The sequence below is a fragment of the Poeciliopsis prolifica genome, unplaced genomic scaffold (assembly GCF_027474105.1).
Source record: "Poeciliopsis prolifica strain line A6 unplaced genomic scaffold, Auburn_PproV2 SCAFFOLD015, whole genome shotgun sequence".
NCBI classification, from domain to species: Eukaryota; Metazoa; Chordata; class Actinopteri; order Cyprinodontiformes; family Poeciliidae; genus Poeciliopsis; species Poeciliopsis prolifica.
Window position 1 is genome coordinate 8555329 of NW_026562390.1, and position 27685 is coordinate 8583013.

Below are 27685 nucleotides of genomic sequence, written 5' to 3' on the forward strand. Positions count from 1 at the left end.
TGCATAATATAAATTGTCAAACAGAAACAATGAAGTGTTAGTAGTATTGAGCTACTTGTATTGAATGAATACGAAAGACATCTCTGCTTATGCATCAAACCATAAATTTATTAATTTTTATTTCTTTTGGTACTGAAGTCTTAAAAACTACCTAAAAACACATGCTGTATTTGATGAACAGGAAACAAAGTTTTATGCATCTGGTTTTGACGAATTTATCACCAGTTTCTGTCCAGTCAGTTGATGCATATCTAGTGTGTTGTGCATTATGTGACATCTGGAACTGCTGACAGAAAAAATATCGAGCATTAGTTCTATATAGTTTTATTTTAAGGGGAGGGAGGACAGTTTAAATGGCACACATCTATTTATTAAAAAATATATATATATTTATGCTTTTTCTATTTATTTAATGAACAAACTGATCTATTTTAGAGCATATTCAAAAAAGTATACCACTGTGACCCAAACACAATTGGTACTATGCCACTCTCGGGACTTAAAGTAGAACAATATTCTCTCTGAATCTGCTTCCAATGATCTCCTGTTACAGTTGACATTTCCTTGCATTTTTCAAATTTCTTTTGTAGCAATAGTTGATCTGACAAGAATAAGTCACAGCAATGCAGTATGTTTTTATTGTTTACAAACTGAGTGAGTAATTAGACACCAAGAATAAAGACTTTATACCTTCGGCCTTTTCTTTTTACAGTGACCACGTTCCTTATGTTGTGCATCTTTCTGATGTGCCCCAGGTCCAATAAATCTGAATCAAAGGACTGAATTATTACATTATATACTCAAGTTTTTATAGAGTCATAACAACAACTTGGTATTGTGATATCTGCAGAGACGCATCTAAGTGATGCAATATACCATCCTTCGGATCTGGAGTTTGAAACCTGTAATCTAGATGATAGCCATTCAAATCAAAATTACAAGTTACTTATGTCCTATTTTGCTGCACAGGAAAGCTGTTGTGGAGCCTGAAAAGAGCGTGTCCCCTCTGAGTGACGCCAGCAAAAAGCGTCTTATTGAAGACACGGAGGACTGGCACCCACGGACCGGTACCTCCCAGTCTCGCTCCTTCCGCATCCTCGCACAAATGACTGGCACTGAGAACGGTGAGCACTGATCTCAGCTTAATAGTTTCAAATGAGTATTTGTAAGACTTTATGATTATGGGTTATTTTCAAAAACGTGCTGCTGTCTGAAATAACTTATAGCTGTTTTTTTCTTTTAGATTCGTTATAACTCCACAGTACATGTAGATTGCACTCAATCAAAAATAAGTTGTATTTCTATATAAATTAAGCTATTTGTATTTTAACTGCAAATTAAATGTGGTTGGAACCCACACTGTTATTTTCAAAATCATAGATATCCAATATCATGAAGTAGACCGATCACTGGTTTTGGTTGAAGTTAGATGAAATTGAAATATTTTCTTGTTTTGTTTTAATTCCCCAATGTTCAGCTCTTGCCAAGAAGTACTAGCAAAGTCCCATTGCTGAAGAAATTGCATCTTTATGGTGAATTGTAATTTTTTTAGCAAGTGTCAGACTATTTAACACATGAGCCAAAAAATATGGTGAAACAAGAAAGCCTAGGTTTCTTTGTGTGACCCTATGCAAAGAAACCTGCATACCATGTTATTTGATTATTTATCAGTGTAAATATTTCACTATTCTGATAATGAACAGTTTGCAAAAGGAGTTTTTAGAAACTTATAGCAGTTCTTTAAAATGGCAACACATTTTCTGTAGTAGATATTTATCAAAAACAATATGTCTTTCAAAAGACATGTTATGTCTTTTGAAAGACATAATATGTCTTTCAAAAGATCACATAACACTTGCAGCTCCAAATTAGTTTTATTTAACAGGACTGAGAGCAAAAAAAGGTCTCTTTAAGTTGCAAAGTTTGCAGACCCCTGGTCCACAGCAAAGAGATTAATTTTATGGTGTGGCTAACCCAATCCCAATGCTTAATTTAATAGAAACTTTGTGTGGCGACTTCAACCATAATGTTTGAGGTAAAACCAATTGTGGGTTGGACTGCTTATCGTGCATGAACTTGGTTCACTTCATATAACACTAATGTGAAGCAGCTCACTGCAGACCTCAGTGTCAGTTCTCAAACATTGTAAGGAGAACTGCAGACTCTGCATAATATTCTCTTTTCTCGTCATTCCTTGAGTTAATGTGAGGTACCATAGGTTTTTCGGAACAGAATAGAAATCGTCCCAAATTCATTTTAATTATTGGTAATAAAAGCTGTTGCAAAAACTTCCAGCATTTCTTCATTTTTTTATAGCCCAGCTATATGTGCTGCTGCTCTCTTGGTATTTATTGAACAAGTTTGAATGTGTGTAAATGTGTGCAGGAAAACCTGTGACGTGCTCTTTGTCTTAGAAATATAAAATGCTTTGATGGTGTAGATGCTTGCATAAATGTAAAAAAAAATTGCAATACCAACTGCAATATTTCAAAAATAACCAACAAAGCTATGATTTAAAAATTTTTTAATGTACGTTTTGTTATGTATGTATCTTTCATGAAAGCTTAGTGCTAATTTTCCATATGGTGGTAAATTTATTGGTGCTTTTTTTCTTTCCTCCTGTAGAACAAATGCCAGAAAATGGAAAAAAGTAAGTAGTGCTTTTTCTTAAGTCTAATAAATGTGCTTCTTTGACTTGTACTACTTTTAGTGGCACATTAATATTGTGCAAAACAATTATTTTGCAGGAACACTTGTTGAAATTTGATATGGTTCAGTTGCATTTATTATTTGGCTGGTAAATGTTCACAAAAGAATATTTCCAAGATTTATTGATCTAGGGTGGTGTTTTACTGTTTAAATGACTTTTAAACAGAAAACATTTCAGTAGGAGTGCAAAGAAAGGTGGTGTTGACCATTTTTGTGGTTTCCATTGTTGTTCCCAATGTAAACTTTTATTAAATAAGGATCTTCAAGCATTGCCAACCAGTCACTATTTGATTAGTTTCTTATATTTCTCTGAGACTATAAAAATAAATCATTCTCTAAGCCTATTGTTTTTTCCTCAATTAATTCCTCTTGTAAAATCTTTGACTTCTGCTCTGCCACCTTAACGGTCCAACTTTTTTCTTCTCTCTTTATTATGTCCTTTTGTGCAAATCAGAGTGAGCAAGGTGGATCCACAAGTTGTAGGACACAAGTACAACAAGCTGAAAGACTGGCACCACGGTGTTTCAGCACGAGTGCTAAATGTACAGTAGTACAGCGCTTGTTTTGTCTATTGTTTAATTAAATTTTTTTGAGCAGAACTGACTTCCGTAGTCTCTTTTTGTACCGAAGTACAAAATGGATGAAACGGCACACAATGATGTTCCCATTGATGCATGCTTAAAGAAAATGTCTACATTTAGATAAATGGTAGCAAATTATTTTTGCAGTGTTTGTTTGCAGAGGTTGCACATTCTGTAAATCTGTGCTTTTATTATTTTCTGTTTTATATTCCTGAATTTTCTGAACATGTCTGTCATTTTTTTCCTTCTAATCTTTCATTTGCCATCTATTTTCTGAATAAACTTCTTTTCTGCTTTCTTCTCATCTCCTTGGCTTTTTTTCTCCTCCTTTAACCTTGTTCAGACCTATCTAAGTAGATGCAAAATCAGCTTTTATGCTTTTATGAAGCATTATTGAACCATATTATTGAACGGCAATACAAAAAAAAAACATGGTTAAAGTTTAAAGTTGTCAAATGTTCACAGAGTTGCTCTTCTTTTAGAATGTATTTTCTACTTTATCAAACCAGCATTAGAAATTTGTTTTTTATTCTAAAACAAGAAAGAAATATACAAAGGTGGGTTTGTATTTAGAACATATTCATCTGCATCTTCTTTTGTAAATGCTCATTGGTCATGAACTTTAGCAATATGACAACAGCATGCCCCAAAAATTTGCATCAGTCTGCATTAGGTCTTCGTAGCTTAACCATAAACTCTGTCCCTGCTGAAGAAATGAATCCCCACAGCATGATGCTGCAAATGCACTGTTTCACAATAGTGATGGACAACTATATTGTGTTTTCTAATATTAAATCAGATGGACTTTGCTTACTAATTGACAGTCTGTTGGTTTATTTAGGGGTAAATGGTCTGAGTGTAGCTATATGCCATACTTCAGATTTGTAAATGGTAAAAATGAGTTAAAATCATGTTTTTGTATGTCACAAAATGTGGAAAAAGTATCATATTTTTGCAAGGCTCTTTATCCATGTGCAATATGATTTACATTTTTTAAAGCATTTTTTTCTACATTTAAAGAATCCAGCCTACACTCGGCCAGGTCACAGTAACATGTCTCTATTAAAACTTATTCCTGTTAGCTGATATTGGTATTGTTGGTCTTTATTTTATAAAACACAAACAGCTACACGTTTCTGTTTTCCACTCTCTGTGGTATGCAGTATTGAAATACGGATGAAGTTAAGTGTTTTTGTATTATCAAACTGAGTGTGTCTTCATTTGAAGTGTGTATCTGTTTTGTAGAGAAGCAGTTGACCAAACCACCCCCAGTGTTCACACATCGTCTGCTGCAAAAACGTATTCCAATTCTGCAGCAGCTCCCAGGAATGGCAGTGTAGTCCCTGGATCCACATTTAAGACTCCTGCTCAAAATAAGAACCTCCAGCCTGGAGGTTTAGCAGGTACACACATGCACACGCATTGCCCTCACTGCACAACGCCTGTACTCGGACATTAAGATGGATTGGCTTCTTTCAGCCTGTAGAGGGCAGCCTCATTCTTTCACACCGCTGCTATTTAGCTATAACTTTTATAGCAGGTTTAATACCTGACACTAAGCCATTTAAGATTATGGGCTCTATAAAAACTGGAGGTATTCACTTAATGAGCTCAGATTATTGGCTTTTCCCAAGATTCCCTCAGTCAAATAGATTGTTAATGTGAGAATTATGGATTTTATTTTGTGTGAAAGTGGCTCATGAAATGCTGCGATCCCTGCCACGAGACCTGGAGCCAGCCAGTGCAAATATTTGCTCAGAGGCATCCATCATTATTAGTAATACTAATAACAAGTGGACCTTCACACGTGAACAGATGTGCTGTGTTTCCCCACCATGTTTTCCTCAAGAAATGCCACACAGAGAGAGGGAGAGAGGCTGAGGACACAGTGATCTTTTGTTGGCTTTTATTTATCAGATTAACACACAGGCTTGAATCTCATTCGTTTAAGTGGATCGCTCAAGGCTTCAAGTTGTTCATTTATTCAACGTGAATGAAACGTAATTTTCACAAATTAGCCATCCGTATCCATTTAAAAGTGCGACTTTGTTCTATGTTTGAGTTATGAGAAGAGATGTTTGTGGTCTTTAGCCTCCTTAACTCCTCACATACAAACAGTTCCAAAGAGTTAAAACTGTGTTTTTTTTCCAGAAGAATCTGAAGCCTATTTAGGCATGTTTTGCATTATCTTAAACCCATTTATGAACATCTTTTATAATGCAATCAATGCAGAAGTAAACTTAATGAAAATCCTTTGTTAGGTCCAGTAAAATTATAAAATAGAAAAATCATTTTCAAAGGTCTGTGCACAAATTCCTCATGTTCCAATACTTGCTTCATGTAAAAGTTGGAATTGATGCAATTAGTTCATGCTCTATATTTTGTATGTTCAAATTTGAGTTGGAAGAAAACCCCAAAAGAAGGAAATTATTATTTTTTTTGGCTGTATGTCGAGCATTAATGTATGCGAATCAAATAAAAGCAAACATTTTATATTGTCACCATTTTTTCATGATCCCACTTTCCACCTTGATTAAATGTAAACTTTTTTTAAGAGAATTGTGAAAGGTTTATCATTGCGATATCTCACTTTAAACATTTTTGCTGCAGTTTGAACAATGACCTCTACAGAGTTCTTCCTGCTCACTAAACAGCCTCCTCTGTGTGCCTGATGGAAAGATATTTGAGTGTTAAACATTTTCAGTAATTCCTCTAAATTTAGATTTGGACAAGATTAGGAAAGTAGATATTTTGGACTTTTGTAATGTGGATCAGAGTAAAAATGTCATATCATATTTACACTCCAGGAAAACAAGATGTATTGATGGCAAATTGAACGTTTAACTAAAATATCCATTTGAGATGTTAAATTTATAGGTATTATTGAGAGTACAGCAGATTTAGGTAACAGTGATTTTGATTTGATTTCATTTATGAATATAGTCCTTTAAAAAAGGTCATATTTTTTTATATTTTATTATTTTATATATATATTTTTTATTTTTAGATTTTATTTTTTTAGACATGTTTATGTTAAAAATGAATTCATGTTTAAAATGAAAAATGTGGCAATCATTTGGCAATATTTTATGCATATCTAATTGAATAAAACCCAATAATCCTACAGAACTAATGTAAACTCATTTATTAAATGCATGTTTTTTTTTCTTTCTGAAAAAGCAAAAAAATAATTCCGTTCACTTGACTGTTTGCTTAGGCAGAATAATAGTTTAATTTTTTATAGCTTTTTCACACTCTTCTGATATCAGATGTTTTTAGGCCCGAGCAGCTAAGCGCTGCGAAGGCCTATTGTTTCTGTACTGTTTCTTATTATTATTATTCTGCCCCCCTAAAGAGGGGCCTTTTTGGGGGGCTTTATCATTTTCAAAAACTCACCAAACTTGGCGGACGCGTAAAGGGAGTTTCAAAATTTTGTATTTTAAGGTCATTGCAAAAATCCCATAAAAAATGGCTCAATAGCGCCACCTACAAATTTTCAAAGGACCCTTTGCTATTCACTTACTTTATCCTAGAGACATGAAATTTGGTACTTGTAGAGCTCCCCAAGATGCTCAAAATTTACAATTAATGTCATAGTGCAAGTATCACAGGAAGTCGGCCATTTTGGATTGAATGTCCAATTTTGAGCCCATTTTAGCCGTTTACCTTCATATTTGATCGAACTCCTCCTAGGGATTTCCATTGACCGGCTTCAAACTCGGTCAGTCTGTTCATAAGGCATGTCCCATCTAAGTTATCAAAACGGTGAGTTTTTGAGTATGCTGAAGGGGGGTTAGCAGGGGTCAAAGTTCACCTACTCGCCGTAAAAAAAATAAACTGCTATATCTCCTACACAGAAACTCACAGAGGCAACAAAGTTACTGTGATTGATCATCATCGGCTGCCCTACAATACCCTATGGTCGAATGATGACATCACTTAGGCCACGCCCCTGAGAACAGGAAGTGTAATGTTTTACTGTGAACAGTCGCTATCTGACCCCTTTGACCTCATCAACATGAAACTGTGCCAAGACACAGAAAACATGTTGGTGTATTGAGGATTCCAACCCCGACCAGCTTCGATGGAGCAGATGGGCGTGGCGGCGTGGCGAAGTGACCTGTAACGCCATCGCCATACGTTTGGCTCTCAATTCCACATTTTTGGGCCCAGCTGCTCCAATTTCACAAAGATGGATCCTCATCCACTCCCCGACAGGAATCCATCACAATATTTGGTGGGCGTGGCCTAATTTCTCTATAGCGCCCCCTAGAAAACTTTAAATGATCAGCCCCAAGCCATGCTTTAACCTACAATTACGAAACTTTGTACACGTGTGTACCTTGTCAGGACTTACAAAAAAGTCTCTTGGAGCCATGGTCTAAACCCCACAGGAAGTCGGCCATTTTGGATTGAAGTTCGGATTTTGACCCATTTTTGCAGTTTGCAGCCTTCGTATTTGATCGAACTCCTCCCAGGGATTTCGATTGATCGGCTTCAAACTCGGTCAGTCTGCTCATAAGGCATGTCCCATCTAAAGTTATCAAAACGGTGAGTTTTTGAGAATGCTGAAGGGGGGTTAGCAGGGGTCAAAGTTCACCTACTCCCCATAAAAATCAACTGCTATATCTCCTACACAGAAACTCACAGAGGCACCAAAGTTTCTGTGATTGATCATCATCGGGTGTCCTACAATACCCTATGGTCGAATGATGACATCACTTAGGCCACGCCCCCTGATAAAAGGAAGTGTAATGTTTTACTCTGAACGGTCGCTATCTGACCCCTTTGACCTCATCAACATGAAACTGTGCCCAGACACAGAAGACATGTTGGTGTGTTGAGGATTCCAACCCAGACCAGCTTCGATGGAGTAGGTGGGCGTGGCGGCGTGGCGAAGTGACCTGTAACGCCATCGCCATACGTTTGGCTCTCAATTCCACATTTTTGGGCACAGCTGCTCCAAACTCACAAGGATGGATGTTCATCCACTCCCCGACAGGAATCCATCACAATATTTGTAGGTTGTGGCCTAATTTATCTATAGCGCCCTAGAAAATTTTAAATGATCAGCCCCAAGCCATGCTTTAACCTACAATTACGAAACTTTGTACACGTGTGTACCTTGTCAGGACTTACAAAAAAGTCTCTTGGAGCCATGGTCTAAACCCCAGAGGAAGTCAGCCATTTTAGATTGAAGTTCAGATTTTGATCCCATTTTTGGCGTTTATAAACCATTTCAGTAATTCGCCACTTGGGGTCAGTATTGCTCCACAAATGAAACAGCAGATAAACAGAATGAAGAACAATATCAGTATTTCGCCAGTAGGTGTCAGTGTTCCTCCACCAATGACAAACAGATCCACGGGCGGATGGCGTGAAAACTTTGTGAGAGCGTTGCCATGAAATTTCTAAAAGGATAGAAAATGTCTCAGATAATTTTTGTTGAATTAAATCATGCAGTAAATGTAGCGTTTTCTTACTTCTTACAAACCATTTCAGTAATTCGCCTCTGAGTAAGTATTACTCCAACAATGAAATAGAGTTCTTTAGAAACACAGCTGAAAATGATGAAAAATGACGAACTGTAATACTTTGTCATGTGCATATGATCGGCTGTAAATGACACGTGGATCATCCGACTGACGCCAAATTGGATACGTATGACCTTTGTTGACCTCTAAAGAGAACAACAGCATTGAAATATATTTTGACTCCACTGCGCGTCCTACATTAATCCGCCAGCTATATTTCCTCGCTAAACCAATGAATCTGCACCACATTTTTTGCATCGTCAAGGAGCGACTCCGAACGCATCAGTGCGTACCGCCTGTTGGACGGGCGCGGAAACTGCGCAACAACTTCTGTGTTAGCACGTGGCCAGCGTTGATGGAATCTGAGCAACAGCTTCCGCGGTGCGGGCGGAGGAGCTGAAAACTGCGTGAGAGCTTCTGTGGTGGCTGGCGTGAGGCGGCGGTTGCTTTTACCCCGCGGTGGCAATAGGCCGGAGCGGCGCTTGGCTGCGAGGGCCGTTCGAGGCTGCTTGCAGCTTTAATTTTGTTTTGTTTTTGTTTTCCTCCTCTTTTATCTGGAACCTCACCCTCTTCTCTCTGCTTCAGGCTTTTCTAAAGTGGGAGCAGGCCCCTCATTTGGGAAAATAGTCAGTCCTGCTCAGAAAGAACCGGACCGGCCCACTCCACAGCCACATCCTGAAGATCTGAACTCTTTGGTGCAACGTGCTGAGCATATACCTGCTGGTACCCGCACCCCAATGTGCTGCAAGTGCAACAAAGTCATAAGGTACATCAAAGCAGCTCTATATGCACGTGTAGAGCTTTTGAATACATTTTTTAATAATTTATGTCTCAACTTTGCTCCTACTAGAGGCCCATTCCTCGTGGCCATGGGCATGTCCTGGCACCCTGAGGAATTCAACTGCGCTCACTGCCACTCCTCCCTGGCAGAACGGGGATTTGTTGAAGAGAAGAACCAGGTGTACTGTGTGCATTGCTACGAGCAGTTCTTTGCTCCCACCTGTGCCAGTTGCAACCAGAAGATCCTCGGAGTGGGTATTTAAATAAATAAAAATGTTTAGTATGTTTAAAATGTTTAATTCGAAATTATATAAAAACGTAAATTGTTCATTCTAATTTTGTGAATATTTAGTTAAATTTCATATGCTATAAAATGGGATATGTTTTTAGAAATCTGAAAGGACAAAAAGTTACCATGATTCTTTGGTCAAACATTTTTTTCATCATGGTAATATACTGTGCCATCCACAAACTATTCTTGCCACTTGCAAAGATGTGTAAATAATGCACTATTGGACTATTATAATCTCAACCTAAAATGTCCTAAAAATGCGATCTTTAACTGGTGCCCATAAATTTAGTGGTGTGGGGATCCCACTCTATGAAATAATTGTTTTGTTAAATTCTGTTTTATTAAACACAATGCCCTCACAGAGTTTGATCAGAGAAAGACAATACTTGACCGTTCCTCTACAACATCCTCCAGAGCCCGGGGTCTTCTATTATGTTTTGAATTTCTAGGAAGTTTTATACCCTGAATAATTTTTTGCCATTTTTCACATTTATGAGGACAGAGACCAATTCATTCAGTACCAATACATTTGCAAGGGCTCTCTTGACTTGTGGTCAGTATTCTGTACAGTACATAGAGGTAAATTGGAAGTTCAAATTAGTGTTGATCTTAAAAGGTAAGTGCACATAACAAAACTTGTTTGTGCTTGTTGGAAGTACCAACATTTATGCTACCAAGGAGTTTCTTAAAAATGACTATTCTGTCCTTAAACCTTTTCCTCATTGAATAAATGCACTTAAATAAATTTTTTTATCACCAATGTAAGGCTATGCAACTGCAAAAATAGTTGCATTTAACACTGTTAAACATTTTCATGTTCTCTGTTATATACTATATTTTTTGTGTGCATTTTGTTATAGCTGCCCTGTCTGTTGCAACAAAACAAATCAGGATTGTTTTTTAATGTTCAGCAGTAGTTGTGGTGCTTATTGCTAAATAGCAGAAAAGAGTCACCCATTCAAGTTGCATACATTTGGGCAGATTTCTAAAATAGTTTCAAGAACTGAACAGAACTTTTGTTATTGTGTGTTCAGAATTTTGTTTATAAAATTTAGCAACTAGTAAATGTTCTTAATAAAGATCTGAATACATTCACTTTAATGCGGTGCTAACTTCAGGAATGGCTTCTCTTGCTTTTTCATTCCCCCTTGCAGGAAGTCATGAATGCCCTGAAGCAGACCTGGCATGTGTCCTGTTTTGTCTGCGCTGCCTGCCACCAGCCAATCAGAGGCAACACATTTCACATGGAGGACGGACAGCCATACTGTGAAAGAGGTACGGAAAACACATCCTAATGTGAAACCAGGAAAATCCTTATGCATTTCAAACAGACTAATATTATGTTAATGCAATGAACAAACAGACTACTACACCATGTTTGGGACCAACTGCCATGGCTGCGACTTCCCCATTGAGGCCGGAGACAAGTTCCTGGAGGCGCTGGGTTTTACCTGGCATGACACCTGTTTTGTGTGTGTGGTAAGTCTGGGAAGACTCCTTTCAGCCAGTGACATTCTTACTTGTTCCGTGTAAGTAACACATCTGTGTAAATGTTTGACTGTCTTTGCAGGTTTGCTCCACCAGCCTGGAAGGCCAACCTTTCTTCTCCAAGAAGGACAAGCCCTTATGCAAGAAACATGCTCACTCTGTCAACATCTGATTCGTCCTATGGCTGCAGAATTTTATGAGATGCAGTTTGGGATTCTATGAGATTTTGGATTAATACCTGAACAAGAAACGATCTGGTCTACCAGTTTGTGGATTTTGGTAACATAACAGTTGGTGAAACAAATCACTAAGTTTAGTTTCAAATCCTTTGTAGTATATTTTTGGTGTGCTGTTCTTATTGCTTAAAACTCTTTAGCTAAATATTCCAACTTAATTTCAGTTCACTGTTAGCATTTGGGTGAGAGAGCTAATTGTGGTTTATTTGTTTTATCCAGAACTCATGCAGTGACCTACTGAGCCCATTAGGGTGTCATTACAATACACTTTTGTATGAAAGCTACATCTGGTAAAAGTACAGCTATTGCAAGATTTGTAAGTGAAAACTATTTAATGTTGAGTGAAAAACATATTTATGTGCAAGTCTGTGTGTTCTGGAGGTTTAGCAGGAAGTGTTATGGTTGCATCATGGTATATATGTATTTCCTAAAGTTATTCATTACCTCTAGACAGCTTTTAGTATCGTGCATAGGTTCAGGTTTAATTATTTCTGAATTTGAGAGTATTTTTTCAACCTTCATCAGCAGATCACTTGGATGATTGTAATGTTTTGTTTTCATGTAATATGAACAAAACACTTTTGTTTTCAGCTAGTGCCTTTCATTAAAATGCATTTTGAAAAAGAATTATTTTATCAAAAGGTGTGCCATTTCAAGCAGGAATGTGATTTAAGGGATGGATTTTGCTTCATTAAAATAAAGTATTTTGTAACTGGTAGACTCTTTATTTAACACCTAATGTTTTTTTTCCAACACTTTTTCTATCTTAACTGATTCAAAATGGTAAGGAGGACATGCATTGTTGGTGACTAAGCATGGCAGAAAATATTTTCTCAGCATTCTGAAATTATTTTAAAGACCTGCACCCTATAATTCACCGTTAGGGCTACATCCCCCTCTGCTAACCCAGAATTGCTTCGGGCGTGTAGTAGGAAAGAAAAGCTTCAAAGGTAGAAAGTTGTCATTATTTAGAAGAAATTTTTTTGATTTCTGGTGCTAAATGTTATCATTGGGGAGAATATTTTATGCACACTGTATTTTTTTTTCAACTTTGATTTTAAATTGAATGCACTATTTAACAGAGTTAAATAGTGCATTGTTAAATAGTGCATTCAATTTAAATCAATTAAATTAAATTTACAGTAAATGTTTTGAGGCACTTTACCAAAAAATTTAATTCAGTTACACATGCATTCCAATTGATCCTAGTTATCAATCTGTACAGTAAGCCGAGTTATTTATTCAAAGTACCTTAAGTGTATATTTAAGAAAACCCAGCAAATTGCATTGAGTCATTGTCTTGAAGCATTGGCTTATATTTAGCCACAGCAGAAAATCAGTTGTCCTTTACTCCCTCATGTCAAGGATGCATGTAGCAATAGCAAGAGACAAATAACTACCTACTGGCAGTAAGAAAAACCCAGCAGATCTAGCTCAGTAAGCACCCATTTGCCACGACCAATTGGGCAGTCTTTGAGAAGACACAGCAGATAAAAAAAAGTAATGAACTGATGTAGGATTATTTTGATGATCTTGAAAAAATGTGTAGCAGAAGACAGAACGATTAGTTGATGGTGGCATTATTTGAGCTGATGTCCCCCTCCAGAAATGTACCTTTGCCAAATGGAACAGAATAAATGGGAGAATAATATTTACCTAAAACTCCACTAATATTTACCTAAAGTATATTTAAGAACCCAATGAATGTCTGCCCATGCTCCAGGCTACAAAGCTCAGTCATGCTCTGTAGTGATGATGGAAATTAAATGCTTAAAATATCAAAAATGTTTTTAAATAAGTTCTATTTTAAAGTACACATGATTTAAATGAAATCGTGTAATTGTCGAGCAAAACACATCGACATTCAGTCATTATTAATGTATTGTTGGAAAGCTAACTGTAGAAGCAGTAGTGCAAATCAAAAGTGGAAATATGTTCATTTTGTCTTATTTAACTGTATGGATCATTAAAAAAAAAGCATGTAGTGATTAAGTCTTGATAGTGTAGTTTCTCAATATTTTTCTTGCACTACAAAAATAAATTCACAACAACCAAATTTCAGGGAAATTATGAAATCAGTAAATAATAATTTAAAAGTTGATTTAATTGAGTGATTAATGAGATATAGGCCTACATTAGTTACGAAACATATTTCCTGACCCCAAACAACCAGTAAATGTACATCGTTAGAATCAAGGCAGGTTGGTGTGTGAAGAAAATAAGTACTATAAGGTCTTAATTTTTTTTAAATGGACCCAAATAAAAAGGGAGATTGATAGTATGTGACTGGTGGGTAAACTTGAAAGGGGCCCCCCAGATTGAAAGCCGGTTAGGCCCTCAGACAGCTTGAGGTCGTCCCTGTTAAACAACTTAAAATGTTTGCTTGCATTATGGACATGCGTCGCTTTGTTTTTAATATTTTTGCTACCCTGTTTTAAAAAAAACCCACCGCTTCAATGGGTGTCGCTATTACAGAGCCCTGCTCACGTGAGCTGAGTTTGCGAACGCGCACTGCTGCAAGACGTGTGCGCGTGCGGGCAGAGGGTAAAGACACGAGATTCTAACCCGTGGTATCCCCACACTTGGAAAACTGTTGCGAGACAGAAAAGCACGCGCAAATGAAAGGAAACCGAGGATCCGGTCGGAGTGAAGCTGGGTCTGACCGAGCGGAGTTTCGAGCAAACAGGAGAAGGTAAAGGAGCGCGGCTGTCTTTGTAGCTTTCTCCGGTGAAAACGGAAAGCTGGCCGGAGTTTGGTTTCGGTGCTGCTCATTAGGATTCAGCTGAGGAGCTGGCAGCAGCTGATCAATGGGATTCCGCACGCTGTTATCAATCCGCGAGGAAGAGGACGCTTGTCACTCAGTGGTGTTCTCGTCTTGTTGCGCAGAATTATGCCAATCAGCGCGTTGGAGTCATAATTAAGATAACTTAATCTTGCTATTAATTGGATCTGCCACCATGCTCATGTTAGATCTTGAGTCTTTTACACGATGGCTAGAAACGCTGCACATGGTCTTTTTAAGTGTTTTTAACTTACATTTTGTCCATTTATTGTTTCAACTCTTATTGAGAGACCAGACGAACTGTACCTGCAGACATTTGATCTGAAGCTGGTTTATTGCCTCTGAGATACGAATCTGATAACACGATGCCTGTGCTTGCTTATCACTTCTGTTTAATTTCACCAAGTTACTCAAAAACATTTGTCAAATGCAGGACATAAAATCTGTTTTCTGCAAGGCAGCAAACCGAACCTGATGCATGGTGGGTAACATCAGCTTCTCTGATCCCAGAAGAGGCAACATGTAACCTGCTTCCACCTCCAAGGTGTGAGGTGTTGACTGAATCCATCAGCAACAGTCAAACCCCAAAGCTTGGGGAAGCTTGTTGGATCACAGCTTAGTGTTTTGGATACAATGTTAATAAAACACTGAGAAAGAGAGCGCACCTCCGCCCAGCTCTTGGCTCGGAGCTTGTAATGCTTGGGGTAACACCCACACTTTTGGCTTACACTATTAGGATGGCACGTCAAGTGAGGGTGCCTGGCAAGGAAACTCTTTGTGGTCTACCGCAGACTCCTAACCTCAAATACTTCAGTGTGCTCAGCACTGAACAGGTCTACTTGTAGGCATGGTCCTAAAACCGTCAGAAGCTGAAACATAACATTTCTGCATCTCATGTTGAATAAATTGTTCACATTTGGTCACATTACAACTGCAAACTTCATTATGTTTTATCATTTTGATTTTATGTAATAGATACTAAGTAGTTAAGTCTAATGACAGTTTTATTTTTATGCATTTCGATATCTATAGAAAGTCAAGAAAGTCTGGTTCAGCTGCAACATGGCATGTGTGATGGAAAACATACATTACATATGCCATGTTGCAGCTGAACCAGTGGCAGCATCATAGAGGGTGATCCTGGGAGAAAGGTGCTATTAGAGGGTTGAAAACCCTCTAATAGCAGGCTGGGAATGAAATTCACCTTCCAGCAAGGCGAGCCATGAACATTATACAACTAGAATGTTACTATGGCTAAACTGGTCAAATTAGTCTGGCGTGATGACATGATCTAGGTAAAGTACAGATTTGTTTCTACTGGAGAATCTGACCCCCCCCAAAAAAAACCTTAAAGAAAATTGTGTTCAAACTCTTTAAATCTGCAAAGCTGACTGAGACATACCACCCCAAAAACTTGCAGTTGTAATTGCAGCTAAAAGTGACTCTTAGAAGTGTTTTCTCAAGAGCACAGAATACAAATGCATTGCACACTTCTCATTATTTGTAAATAAGACAAAAATACTTGCGTTTACTCTTTGTAACATTGTCTTGGTCTATCAAATTTGAAGTTTTTGACTAACCTAAAAAAATGTGATAAAGTTCAAGACATTGTTGGTTTTTAATTAAACTACACCTGTAGAAAAGTACCTGCTCCTCTTTGGGCGTACTATTCCTTGGGGCCTCTTACTCACATAAACACCCTCACAAAGATTCACTTCCTGACGTGGACAAATGCTTAAAAACAACTACTCTTTATCTTGGAAGATAACCCGCCTGTGTCTGGGCTTGTCCACGGGGCTAAACTTAGCATGCTCTGACCTCTCACCCTGGTTTCCTCCCCTATAATTGCAGGAAGCACCTTCAGCCAATCCAGGCAGAGATGATTTGCTGCATATTAACAAACTAGAAAGAAGCAGTTTTCAAGGTCTGAACAAGTGTTGATCACATGTATAAAAGTGATGCTTTTTAACTAAGAAGTGGGTTAAAACTCCATAAGGAGGCCCTAAAAAGTTAAGTTTGTAAAATCATTCTCATGTAATGCGATCATAGTGATAATGGACAGAAACATTAGTGTGGCGAGACACAGATGGACAAGAGTTCAGTACCAGACATATTACTTAATGTCTTTTCCAGCTGGCAGACCATTATAGCCTTTCATATACTGTACTTCCTTTGGTTTATCCTCTTCAATCAGCACACCCTGAAAGATCATTTCATACTGAGGTATACTGAGAGTTCAGCATCCTAAAGGCCTCTTTCTATGTGTCTGCCACTTTGCATTCAGTCCTAATATTATTCATTGAGAAGCAGTGAGTAATTAGCTAAAATCAGCAGATTTTTAGCAAATGTTTTCCAAACCATAAGTGCCATCAGAAAATAACAATAATGGGAGGGAAGTTGTGGTGCTTCTTTTTAGTGCCGGTACTTAGATATATATTTTTTGGTTGTTTTCTTTCAAAAAAAAATTAAATTGGTGAAAGTTGATTATCACAGGTTGAGAAAGATCAGATAAGAAATCGGCAGCACAAACTGATTTGTGTTCCTCTTGTCAGTAAATTGCATTCTGTGTAGCGGTTGTATGTTTTTAAGGACAAACATACAAAGAAACGGTCATGAAGTTGTCTGATCCCATTCAAGAAGAAGAAGATTAATTTCAAGAAATTAATGCTAAATAGTTTTTTGTTGTAACAACCAAAATCCCCTCAGCAAAGGCAGTGAAATACAAGTTGATCTTGTTCCACTTACATTTAATCGTCTCACTTCTGTGCCTCTTTAATTCAACAAGCACATGTATGGAGAGAGACCCCACTGGCTGTTTCATCTGCCGATGAGAGACAAGTGCGGGAATTGCTTAAAGCTGTGAGCTGCTCGGCTCTTTGGCACTGGGGTCAGCGACTGTTTGAGAGAAAGCAGGCATCCTGTTGTCAGAGAAGGAGAGGAGCGGAGAAGAAAACGATACAGGATGAGTTTTCTGTCCTTTGATGGGAGATCGAAGTACATAAAATAAAAAAAAGGGGTTGCTTTAATGTCCAAATGGAAGAAATAGACCTTAGTTTGAAATTTGGTCTCCATATTTCTGAGATATGGTCAGTGGACACACAAGCCTCTTCCAAATCAATTTCTTCCTTTCTCTCTTTCTTTCTTTTAGAGAAAACACCAAAAAGACTTCAGATGCTGCTTTTTGATGGATTTTTTTTCTTGCCTCACCCTCTGAGTGAAATCAATTTGTTTAAGATCAACTGCATAAAATGTATAAATACACAGAGGCTTAGTGATGGCATGAACTGAGATGTATTGATAAAGCTTGTAATGTTGTGTACTTTCGCATGATTCTACACACCAATAATATTGTGAAGAATATGAAACCCAAACCCAAAAGCTGCATTGATCAGCCCAGACTGTGTTTATTCTCCGTCACTGGAGGTAGTATAAGGAAGTGTGTGTGTTTATTCTGAGATTGCAATGCTGTAGTTGCGTCAATTTGTACCGTAAGTGGTGAACTAATTGACTGTGTGCCGAGTGCCTTGATAAGCTATGTAAAATAAACCACGGCGACTTTAATAAAATCCTGTATTCCCCTCTAGAGTTTCTGTCCAGACAGAGAGTCTGTCTGCTGACTGGAGCGCTGCAAATGAACAAGATTCTGACAGAGTGCGGTGCATTTTATAAAGACGCAGAAGATTTAGTTGCATCTGAGTAGCTCCAGAGACCTTCATTTTTGACAAGTTAACCATTTTATCAGACTAACGGAGTTCCTATGCATGCTTGAAGAGTCTAGTTATTGATTTCAGCATTTTCCAAGTCTGGATAAGAATGAAAAAAGAAAATAGTTTTCAGATTTTTTTTCTCATTCCATAGTTTAAGGTTGTGTCCTTACTTCAGCTCTTTCTATCCTTCCTTGTGTCATTCCCCTTTTCCTCAATTATGCCCAACCTTCTTCTTTCTATCTTGAGTGCCCTTCCTTCCTTGTATCCTGCAAGCTCCTGTCCTTCCTCACTTGTATCCTACCTCCTTTCTTTTCTTGTTGTATTTCCTCTTTTTTATACCTTGACCTTTCTTTCTTCCTTTCTCATGTCCTTTGTCCCTCCATCATTTCTTCTTTAATTTCCTTTTTTATTTGTCATCATCCTTGCATTTCCTTTATTTGGATCTTTGATGTTTCTAAACTTGTTTCTATCCTTTCTTCTTCCTTTTCACTGTGTCACTTCCTTTCTTCTTTGTCTATTCTGATGTTATAAGTAACTTGACCTAACAATTAACACGACTTTTAAAATTAAAAAAGCCTATGAAAATGTTCCGACACTTTTATATGCTAAATCTTAAATTGAGGTCATTCCTCTACTTCAGCCTGTCAGAAAATAGTTCCACAATGAAAACAGAGCCATGAACACCTCATAATGGATCAGTTTGTTCTTTCACTTCATACAAGTCAATACTTCTCAATCAAGGAGCCCTGTGGGATTCCAGAGGTGGACATGGAGTACCTGATTACCGCCCATCTCCACCCTTTATTTCAACAGGTACCTGCCACACTTGGTTGTTTAATTAGAATTCCTTTTCCATTAAGCAATGAGCTTGCTGCTACAAGAACCTCCATAAACATATAAATATGCTGACTCAGACCCAAGTTGAATGTTTTTACCCGGTGCCTTCTCAGGGATCCGAACAAACGTAGAGCTTGGACAAGCAGAACTCCTGTACTTTTGACGGAAAACGATGCTTGCAGGAGGCTCACACAGACTCCTTCTGCGACCGTGACTTGCTGGCCGCAGAGCAAAGAGAGATGAAGCCAAGCATCAGTTTCTGTTGGAAAGTAACTCACACCCAGCAGGAATGTTAAGAATCTGTGTGCTAAAAGTTTGCACTGCATCGCCATCTGCGCTCCTGGACAATAAAAGGCAGCCGGGAAGTGTGTGTGCAAGTGTGTCTGTCAAAGTGAAAACTGAGATAAATGGAGAAATGCATTATTCCATCAAGTGTGGGTCAATCTGTATTGCATTTGCGCGCTGCGTCTCCCTGATGCACACAAAGTTCAGGCAGAATGGCAGCTCATAATTATGTTCTTTGCTTTAAAAAAAAAAAAAAAAACTGGTCTGGGAGACCACCTGGAATTACAGAACAAATCAGCTGTTTTGGAAAAAAGGTGAAGTCAGGATTCAACACTTTCCAACAATCTGGCCAAGTTAGCATTCTTTAATTTTGCCTCAATTAAGTTCAATAATCATATTGAATTTTCCGAATTCTTTATTTGGGCATGATCAAGAGGTTCTTTGTTTCACTTTAATCAAAATATATAATGAACTCCCTTTAACAGTTTATTTTTTTTCACATAGGAAAAAAAACCTGAACAAAAAGCTTTGTTCTGTAGTTTTCAGCGTGTCGGTTCTACTATAAATCATTAATGGGCTGTGTCTGATCCCACAAGGGAACCTCACACTCGTCCAGTAAATAGCAAGTGACAACGGGTGCCACTCAGACCATGAGAAAAGAGGGAAACAGATGAAATCAATTTATGTCCTCTTTTTAAATCCCTGCTTCTCAGCTCCATGATGACAGACCATAAAATGGGTTTCACATGTTTCTTGCTTTTTCTTTATAGGTGCAACAGAGGGCATTTAGAGCCATAGCTGTGACACATCCAGCTAATGTTGATGCGCTGCATTTTACACCCTGCAGACAAAGGAAGTGATTCAGAGAGAATACAGTGAGTATGCCTTCTTTATCACTATTACAACTATGTTGGAAAGTGAACTATTATAGATTCAGTTTAAAGTTTGTCGCAAGTTATGTAGGGGATGCAGAAAACACATGGAAGTGGGTGCTCTAGAGTCTAGACAAATCAATTGGACCCTTTAAGACATATTCAACTTTTGGCCCACATTAAAATGCTGTGACTAGCAGAAAACTAACAATGGATTGCCAAAGACTTAAGATTGGGGTTAATGACCCAGTCTAAGTCCAAACCAAAATCCAGTTAAGAATCTTTGTCTTCAAAATTGATGTCTAGAGTTTTTCTTCCAACCATTAAGCTAAATTGGTCAAATTTTCTGTCTCTATAAATGCAAAGTTTTTGCAGCCAATGGTGATTCTACAAAAGGTCTGAATACAATTTCCATAGAAATAGAAAAATGCATTCATTGTTCTACCATTTCACAATTAGACACCTCTTTTTATTTATCTGTTACATGAAATTCCTCAGAAATACATTGAAGTTTGAGGTTGTGATGTGAGAGAACGTGTAAGGGGGTTTGAATACTTTCCTGAAAAAAGTGTGTGCAATGTGCATGTACTATTATAAACAATGTTATCTAAATTGTTTTTTCTTGCCAAGACTCAGTGAGACATTTCTGCATATTTGCCAGCTCCACAGTTGCTCTGCGGTGCTTTTGAGAATAATTACTCCATTGTGCGTCTGAATAGCACACTGCTTTGTGCAGTAACAAGCTGGACATGCTCTCTCTCATACATGCACACCAGACACACACTCTCAACACACACTGCAGTTCCTGAACAGGGTCGGGTATCGGTTGAAGGATTAAGGAGCTGGCCAAAAACAGGTGGCAGGTGACAAACTAATGTCAACACTTGACAAAAAAAAAAGGCTTCAATACAGAATTAACCCAGCCACCTGCAAACAAAAGGTGAATCATGCTGTTGGAGGTTGCCAACCTCTGCATGCTGTGTCGATCACATCCTTTGACAATTGCTGCTACATGTTTTCCTGATTTACTGAACTTTCCAAACTGCGTCACAGAAGTAATTTCCCTTTGAGGTATTGCATGTAACTTTGAATCCTCTGATATGTTTAAACCTCTCACAGCTATATGACCCTCTGGCATTCAGCCTAATGTAAGTCTGGGTAGCTCTTTAATGGTGATTAGAGTTCCATGTTTTTCTTTGTAAGTGGCACAGATTAGTGGTGACATCACTGAAAGGAAAGTTATACGCTTTAGTAAATTAGTTAGGGTTGGGTCTAGTCTCTACAAACCATGTGGGGAAAAAACTCTGCCATTTGCTTTTGTTGGCTTGCAGGACTGTAGCTTTGCATTGCTTGGTATACAAACTTATTGATTGCTGGATTTTAGCATTATAAAACATACTATTTTAACAGATATAATCAACTTTAGATGACTAACCCCTGACAGACATGTTGAGGGTTCTCAGTGCTTCAAATGAGCTCTAAAGGGAGAAATTAGTTTGCAAAACCTCGCATTTCATCTTTAGTTACGGTTTTGTCCAGTCTAAGAAGTGAGCAGCTTCTCACTGTGTCTTTTCCATGCCTCTGCTGCGGCTCTGAGAACTCAGAGGAGAGGCTGGATCGGATTACAAGAAAGAAAGAGAGGAACTGCTTGCTAACCTGCTACACCCTGGATTGTTTTTGCAGGTGTTTGAGAGCAGTTACAGCTGTTAATTTATTCTGCTTAGTGACACATGTGGAGCGGGAGTCACTCAGGAACGGCCAGCCCAAGAGCTTGTTTTCAAGCCAAATATCACAGATGGACGTTTTAAAGATTAGAAGAAGGCTTTTTCAAGATAAAAGACTTTGGGAGGGGGAATTCTGGCATTTGCTCATTTTTGTCATCTTCTGTATTCCAGACTGTTACAATTGTTGTGTGTGTTTAATATGTGCAACATGATTTAAGTAGATTATAGATTACTGTGTCTGCTGGTTTTTTTCTGTATTTCATCTTATTTTTGTTGTGAAGTTCAACAGATTGCTGGGATGACATGATACCCATGGCTCCAGAATTTTAATACGATTGCCAGAAAAGTAGTAAGGATGAGAACTATGCTATTTACTAGTATATTGCTGTGTCATATTTTCCTTGTTACTCGTAAAGAGTTTTCCAAACCTTCCCCCAATAAGGTTGTGGAGAAATAAAAGAAGAAAAGGGCCCATCCTGTGCAAACTGCAGTTAGAAAAATAACAGGCAGGTTTTATGATGTAGCTAAACAGATGGAACAAACCAATATCAATAGCACAATACAAATTGTATTAAACTTTAAAAAAAAAATAAAGCATTGAAAACCTTTTACAGTTGAATCCCAAGTAGATAACTTTTTATTTTATTTATGAAAATGACCTCAGTTATATTTTTTATGGTTAGGTATTTGAGTCTTTTTAGCAGTGAGGCTATATTTATGGTGTTTAACCTGTTCTTTTTTGCACACCTGCATTGTGTGCAAAAAAACCAAGATATTAGTAGTTGTCTTCTGTTTTTCCTAAAGCTCAGCTTTAATAAATGCCTGTGCATATTTATTGCTGAGCTCTTCCAGTGGCAATGACGGTGGAAAATAAATGCCTTTGTCCAATGTCAATATATTTTTTGTTATATTTGTTGAACTGATTGAAAACATGTTCTAAAAATATTTGCTATAGACACATAGGTAAGCACAACTCTTTTCCTTCTTTGCATAAAGTGGTAAAGTTGCTGGGTGTTCCCTACCTTTTCAAACATGTTTATTTTGCTTTTTGAATGGTCTGGAAATTAAACTAGGTAGCCTTGGGTAGACTATTCCTTACACTGGAGTGCAAAAGTCTGAGAGGGAAAGGGGAGCAGGGAGGAAAACCTCAAATGTGAAAATGACTGGAACTCCCAGGGTTTTCAAAACAGAAAGCAGGATTTTATTACACATACCTGGACAACTGAGAGTATGGAAAAACCCTGCCCATGCTCTACATGAACCCGGCTGTTGGGTTGGTCAGAGAAATCATAGGAATAATGTAAATCAAATAAAACAGATGACTCTTAGAACATGGAGCCAGCACGTGTCAATACCAAGCCATGTACATCGGTCATACGCAAAAGGACTTTAGTCATGAGGGAAATATTGACCTCTGTCTGTGTGGATTGACCAGTGGATGTTGTTTCCCAGTCCTGACTACAGCCTCTTGAGTAAGTTTAGATTGAGACTTACCCAAAGCACTCAAGTGAATGACAAATGATGAAGCCTCAATCAAAGCCAGAGTAAGGCTAATGCTCTTTATTTGTCAATAAAGTCTGCTGGTTGTGCTTACTACATCATGCTCTTTCATTAGGTTTCTGTAAAGGTGTAGAGTGCAGCTCATGAATACCATCAATTTGATTGTCTTATTTGAATGTTTTCTTTGTTGCTTGACAGTCTGCTTTACTGCCTGCAGCTATCTTTCCAGCAAAGCAAAACAAGAGCAAAGGGAGGTAGACAGTCCTGAGAGGCCAAGCTGGAATTTGGCCCCTAAAACTGAATCTTCCCCAGGGGTCACTGAGAAGGATGGGATGAGGGATGTAGGGATAGAAGAAGGGGGTCAGGCGATTCTCCAGCAAAGAGAAAGCCCTCAGGGTTTCTACTGGGAAATCTGACTGTGTCCATGCAAACAATGTCTAGAAAGACACACTTTCATTTTATGATTGTTTTGGTGCTTACATCAAGTTTATCATATATAGCCTAAGTATTATTTGCATACTTCAGCCCACCTAAAGTATGGGAATAACTCAGTAGACCAACATCAGAAAGCTGTTTATATTTGAATGATTTCCAACCTTTTGGGAATAGATGTCTTGAGGGGGCTTTATAGTTGAGTTTAATGTCAGTTTTAATTTTTGACCCTTCATGTTCCCTTTTATTTTTGACAGACTGAATATTTTCAATCCCTTTGGTATTCCTGCAATGGAAGCATGCTGGGTTCAGGCTAAAATAACAGCATGTCCATTTTATCCCAGGAAAGATAAAAAAAGAAAAGAAAAAAAAGAAGTTCTAAAAGGGTTGCACAAGAATTTAGAAATTAAAAAATACTTTTTTGAAAGAGAAATATAATGTAACTCATATTAAAATTCTTATAGTTATTTTAGATGGTGTTGATTGTTGGCAGGAAACAGCAAATTTGAAGAAGCCTCTGACTGAAAATGCTCTGTTTTGCCAAAACAGTCGCATGAAGAGGATGATTATGATTGTCCATCATTTACTTGATTTTATGAAGAGTCCTTCTTTACATTATTGTCTCCAGAGGTTCCACAGTCATTTCCAGAATCAGCTGGAACATCAACAGAATCAGCTTTCTTTATGAGGCTGTTGGGTCTTTTTAGGTCCCTGGCTCTGATGCTGCTGCCGCCATAGATGAAGCAGAAGAGGTGATGCTCTTAACAACAAACTGTAGTAGATCTGCAGCATCTTACTGCAAACCTTGAAGAATTTAAGAAGTACAGTTGCAACTTAAATTCAGTCCATTTATAAAACAGAACAGTAACCTCACCCTGTCTTGAAATTATAAATTGAACTCTTAGGCCTTTGTTTCTGGATGTCTTGTTTAATTTGATGTGCTTCTGCTGTAACTAAAGCAGGCCGTATTTCTACTGTGTTTTGACATGTCTGTGCTATAAACCCTCTGTAAACCGTGTCCATCCTCATTCGTATATCCACAGACACTTTTGGGTTGAATTGATATCTTACTGCATCTAATCAGTTATTCACCCCTCCTCTGTCTAGATTAGACACAGAATGACAGAACATCAATTTTCTGCCTTGCCTTTGTTCATTTATGCTAGCACATGTGCAGCCTTGTAATAGACCTGACAAAGCAGATCAATGTCCTATTTCAGTATTACAGGATTCTGTGCTAAGTGAATATGGCAAACTTTTACACATGTACAATGGTGTGAAAAAGTGGTTGTGCCTTTGATGATTCCCTATTTTTTCTATGTATTTGTCACACTTAAGAATTCAGAACATCAAATTAAATTAAAAGTGTTAGTCAAAGGCAACTCAAGAAACACTAAATGCAGTTTTTGTTTATAGTTTGATGTGCAAACTTTTTTTTTATTTATTACAAAGGTAGTACTTGAAGCCACAGGATAAAGAGGTGAAAAACTGATGAGTCTGCATAGGAGTGCATAACAAGAATTGCCTACAGAATGTACCCTGTAGGCAATATTATAACCTTTATCTCTGCAGACAGCAGAGATAAAGGTTCTGTCCGAGCTGGACAGAACCAGAATTCCTTGATGTACATGTGGAAATATAGGAAATCAACTTACATTATGAGCAGTGACTGATGACAAGCTTTTGTTCTTCTTTTTAACTTGCAGACCTACAAAAAAAAGCTGCTTGAGGGTGAAAGTACTTTCGCATCGTATGTCTGAAGGTCCCACATTCTTAATCCGAAGCCGAAAAGTTGATGCGCAGTCATGTGGTTGTGGACCAATCTTTTTCACACACACCTTTCCCACAATGACTGCCTTGGGGAGACACCTGCCTCTTTAGTGTACGTCATGCCCCTGTCCGCAGGGGTTCCCAATCCCGCCTTGGATCCTCTCTTCTGGTTGTATGAAAGGGTCACTCAGAGAGCACCACACTTCTTTACAGACAGCCTCCTTTCAGACAACCAAGTTGAAAGTCAAAAACCGCATTGTGGAAGTGAACTATTTAAAGATAAATATCAACATTGCTGTCCAAGCACATTTATGCATACCGCACATTAACAAACTGACCAATCACACCATTCTTTGACTGAGCTCTGAATTATTTCAGCCTGGGCCTGGTGTGAAGTGTGATGCCTTTCAATTAACAAAATCATGCAATTTTGGTTACATATTTAAGACATTGAGAACCAACTTTAGGACTTTGGATGAAGTTTGTGAGATCCTTAAGTAAAGGTGGACAATATTGCCAGGTTTTCCTTTTCTTCGTTTTCCTTCACAAAAAATCTGCAAGTTTATGTAGTTTTACCACCCTCCACATAACCAACTTCCTACAATACTCACATTTACGCTTATAGTGTAATAAAATATTACTGAATTGAACCAAACAGGCTAAATAAGTTTAAATAGATTACAACATAAATCAGTCAGATTTTGGTCTAAGCATTCAAGCTCACAGAGCAGCATATCCTCTTATAGCACCTTCATTAATATCATTTAAAACAGATCTTAAAAATTAGCTTTACAACGCTTCATTTTCTTCAAAACTAATGAAAACTTTCTGCATGACTTTCCATAAGTACTGCACTTCATTTGGGAACTCCTTAATCCATCACAGCTGCTCAAATCCTAGTGCAATTCAACGCATTAACTGTGCAACCGTTGACATTGCATTTGTAAGTTTTCTCACTGGGTCCTGATGGTGTGTGCCCTCTGAAGCTGACATCATGGGTTTCAGGTTGCCCACTGTGGCTTTGGTTCCCAGAGGGACTGAGGCTGGAGTGCACACCAGAAGAACAGATCCATGCTGAGAATCGACATTTATTCTGTGCTCTTTCTCCTATCCTTCTGCTCAGACAATCAGCTGACTATGCAGCTGACTGAACTCTGTCCCACCCCACACGAGGTTATTAGCTTGGTCAGGTTTTGTTGACAGATGAAACAGATGCGTGTTCTCTACTTGTAAATGGTGTCTTTGTGGTCTGTACAATGCTTAACAATTTTTGGAGTTAACTGAATAACGGCAGTAATTCTAGTTCATAGTATTAGAATGGCTGTGTTTGGAATATTTATCTCATAAATTAGAACATTTTATTTCCTGAGTGTACTTGACTTAATGGGTATGTGCATTGTGAAGGGTCTAGCAACTATTTCATAAAGTCAGATGGCATACAACTTCGATTGTTATGACTGAATTGTAATTTGGATTTTTGTGGAAAAAATGCTAACACTGAAAGCTTTTTTGTTTTTTGTTTTTTTGTTAAAATATTAAGGAACCATTTATCACCTAACTTTGGAGGTTTATGAAATAAAAATTATTCACTATAGATTTCCTTTTGCCCTATACAAATTAAATATTAGTTTTTTTCTGTTTTTTGTGTCGTAGTAAAACAGTTTAAGCATCATTAAAAGCTTTGGTCATTACATAGAATAGAATGTTTTAGGCACAATTGGTACAGTTTTCAGCTACTGACAAATATTCCAAAACTCAGCCATTCTAATAATATGAACTAGAATTACTGCCGTTATTCAGATGTTTACCAGCTTTTCTGCTTTTGCAAGATTATATACAAACATTCTTATGTCAGCTAAAGTACTGAATAATCTATACAATTCCTCTCAATCTTGGCTGCCAGGGAGGAAGCAGTGCTCAGGTGTGCTGCCAAAGGCAGCTATCAGCACCTCATACACAGAGTGTCAAACACAGAGTGTCAAAGAGCATTGAAGGATCTCTGAATGAGAATTTGACTGAGCGAAGGTGAAGTCTTTGGTTGTAAAGTCTGACATCAGTGCTGTGCAAACTTTGACTGTGAAAATAAATGAAAAGAAGTAAGCTGCAATTGACAGCATATCAACAATAAAAACACAGATATGTTGCTATAAAAGCAG

General features: G+C 37.9%; 2 protein-coding genes across 3 annotated transcripts in view; both read left to right on the forward strand.

Moving 5' to 3' along the window:
• The window catches only part of pdlim5b (PDZ and LIM domain 5b), a 39474-nt gene extending 27136 nt beyond the window's left edge, over positions 1-12338 (forward strand). For both annotated transcript variants that reach the window (XM_055040281.1, XM_055040283.1), the window contains 8 exons: positions 970-1124; positions 2626-2650; positions 4536-4693; positions 9410-9590; positions 9675-9855; positions 11051-11171; positions 11260-11375; positions 11467-12338. In XM_055040281.1, the coding sequence (XP_054896256.1) occupies positions 970-1124; positions 2626-2650; positions 4536-4693; positions 9410-9590; positions 9675-9855; positions 11051-11171; positions 11260-11375; positions 11467-11556 (1027 nt within the window). In that variant the 3' untranslated portion in view covers positions 11557-12338. The remainder of the gene's footprint in view (positions 1-969; positions 1125-2625; positions 2651-4535; positions 4694-9409; positions 9591-9674; positions 9856-11050; positions 11172-11259; positions 11376-11466) is intronic.
• Positions 12339-14169: 1831 nt separating this feature from the next.
• The window catches only part of bmpr1bb (bone morphogenetic protein receptor, type IBb), a 47135-nt gene continuing 33619 nt past the window's right edge, over positions 14170-27685 (forward strand). The window contains exons 1-2 of the mRNA XM_055040140.1: positions 14170-14312; positions 20002-20106. The gene's annotated coding sequence lies outside the window, so the exon portion shown is untranslated. The remainder of the gene's footprint in view (positions 14313-20001; positions 20107-27685) is intronic.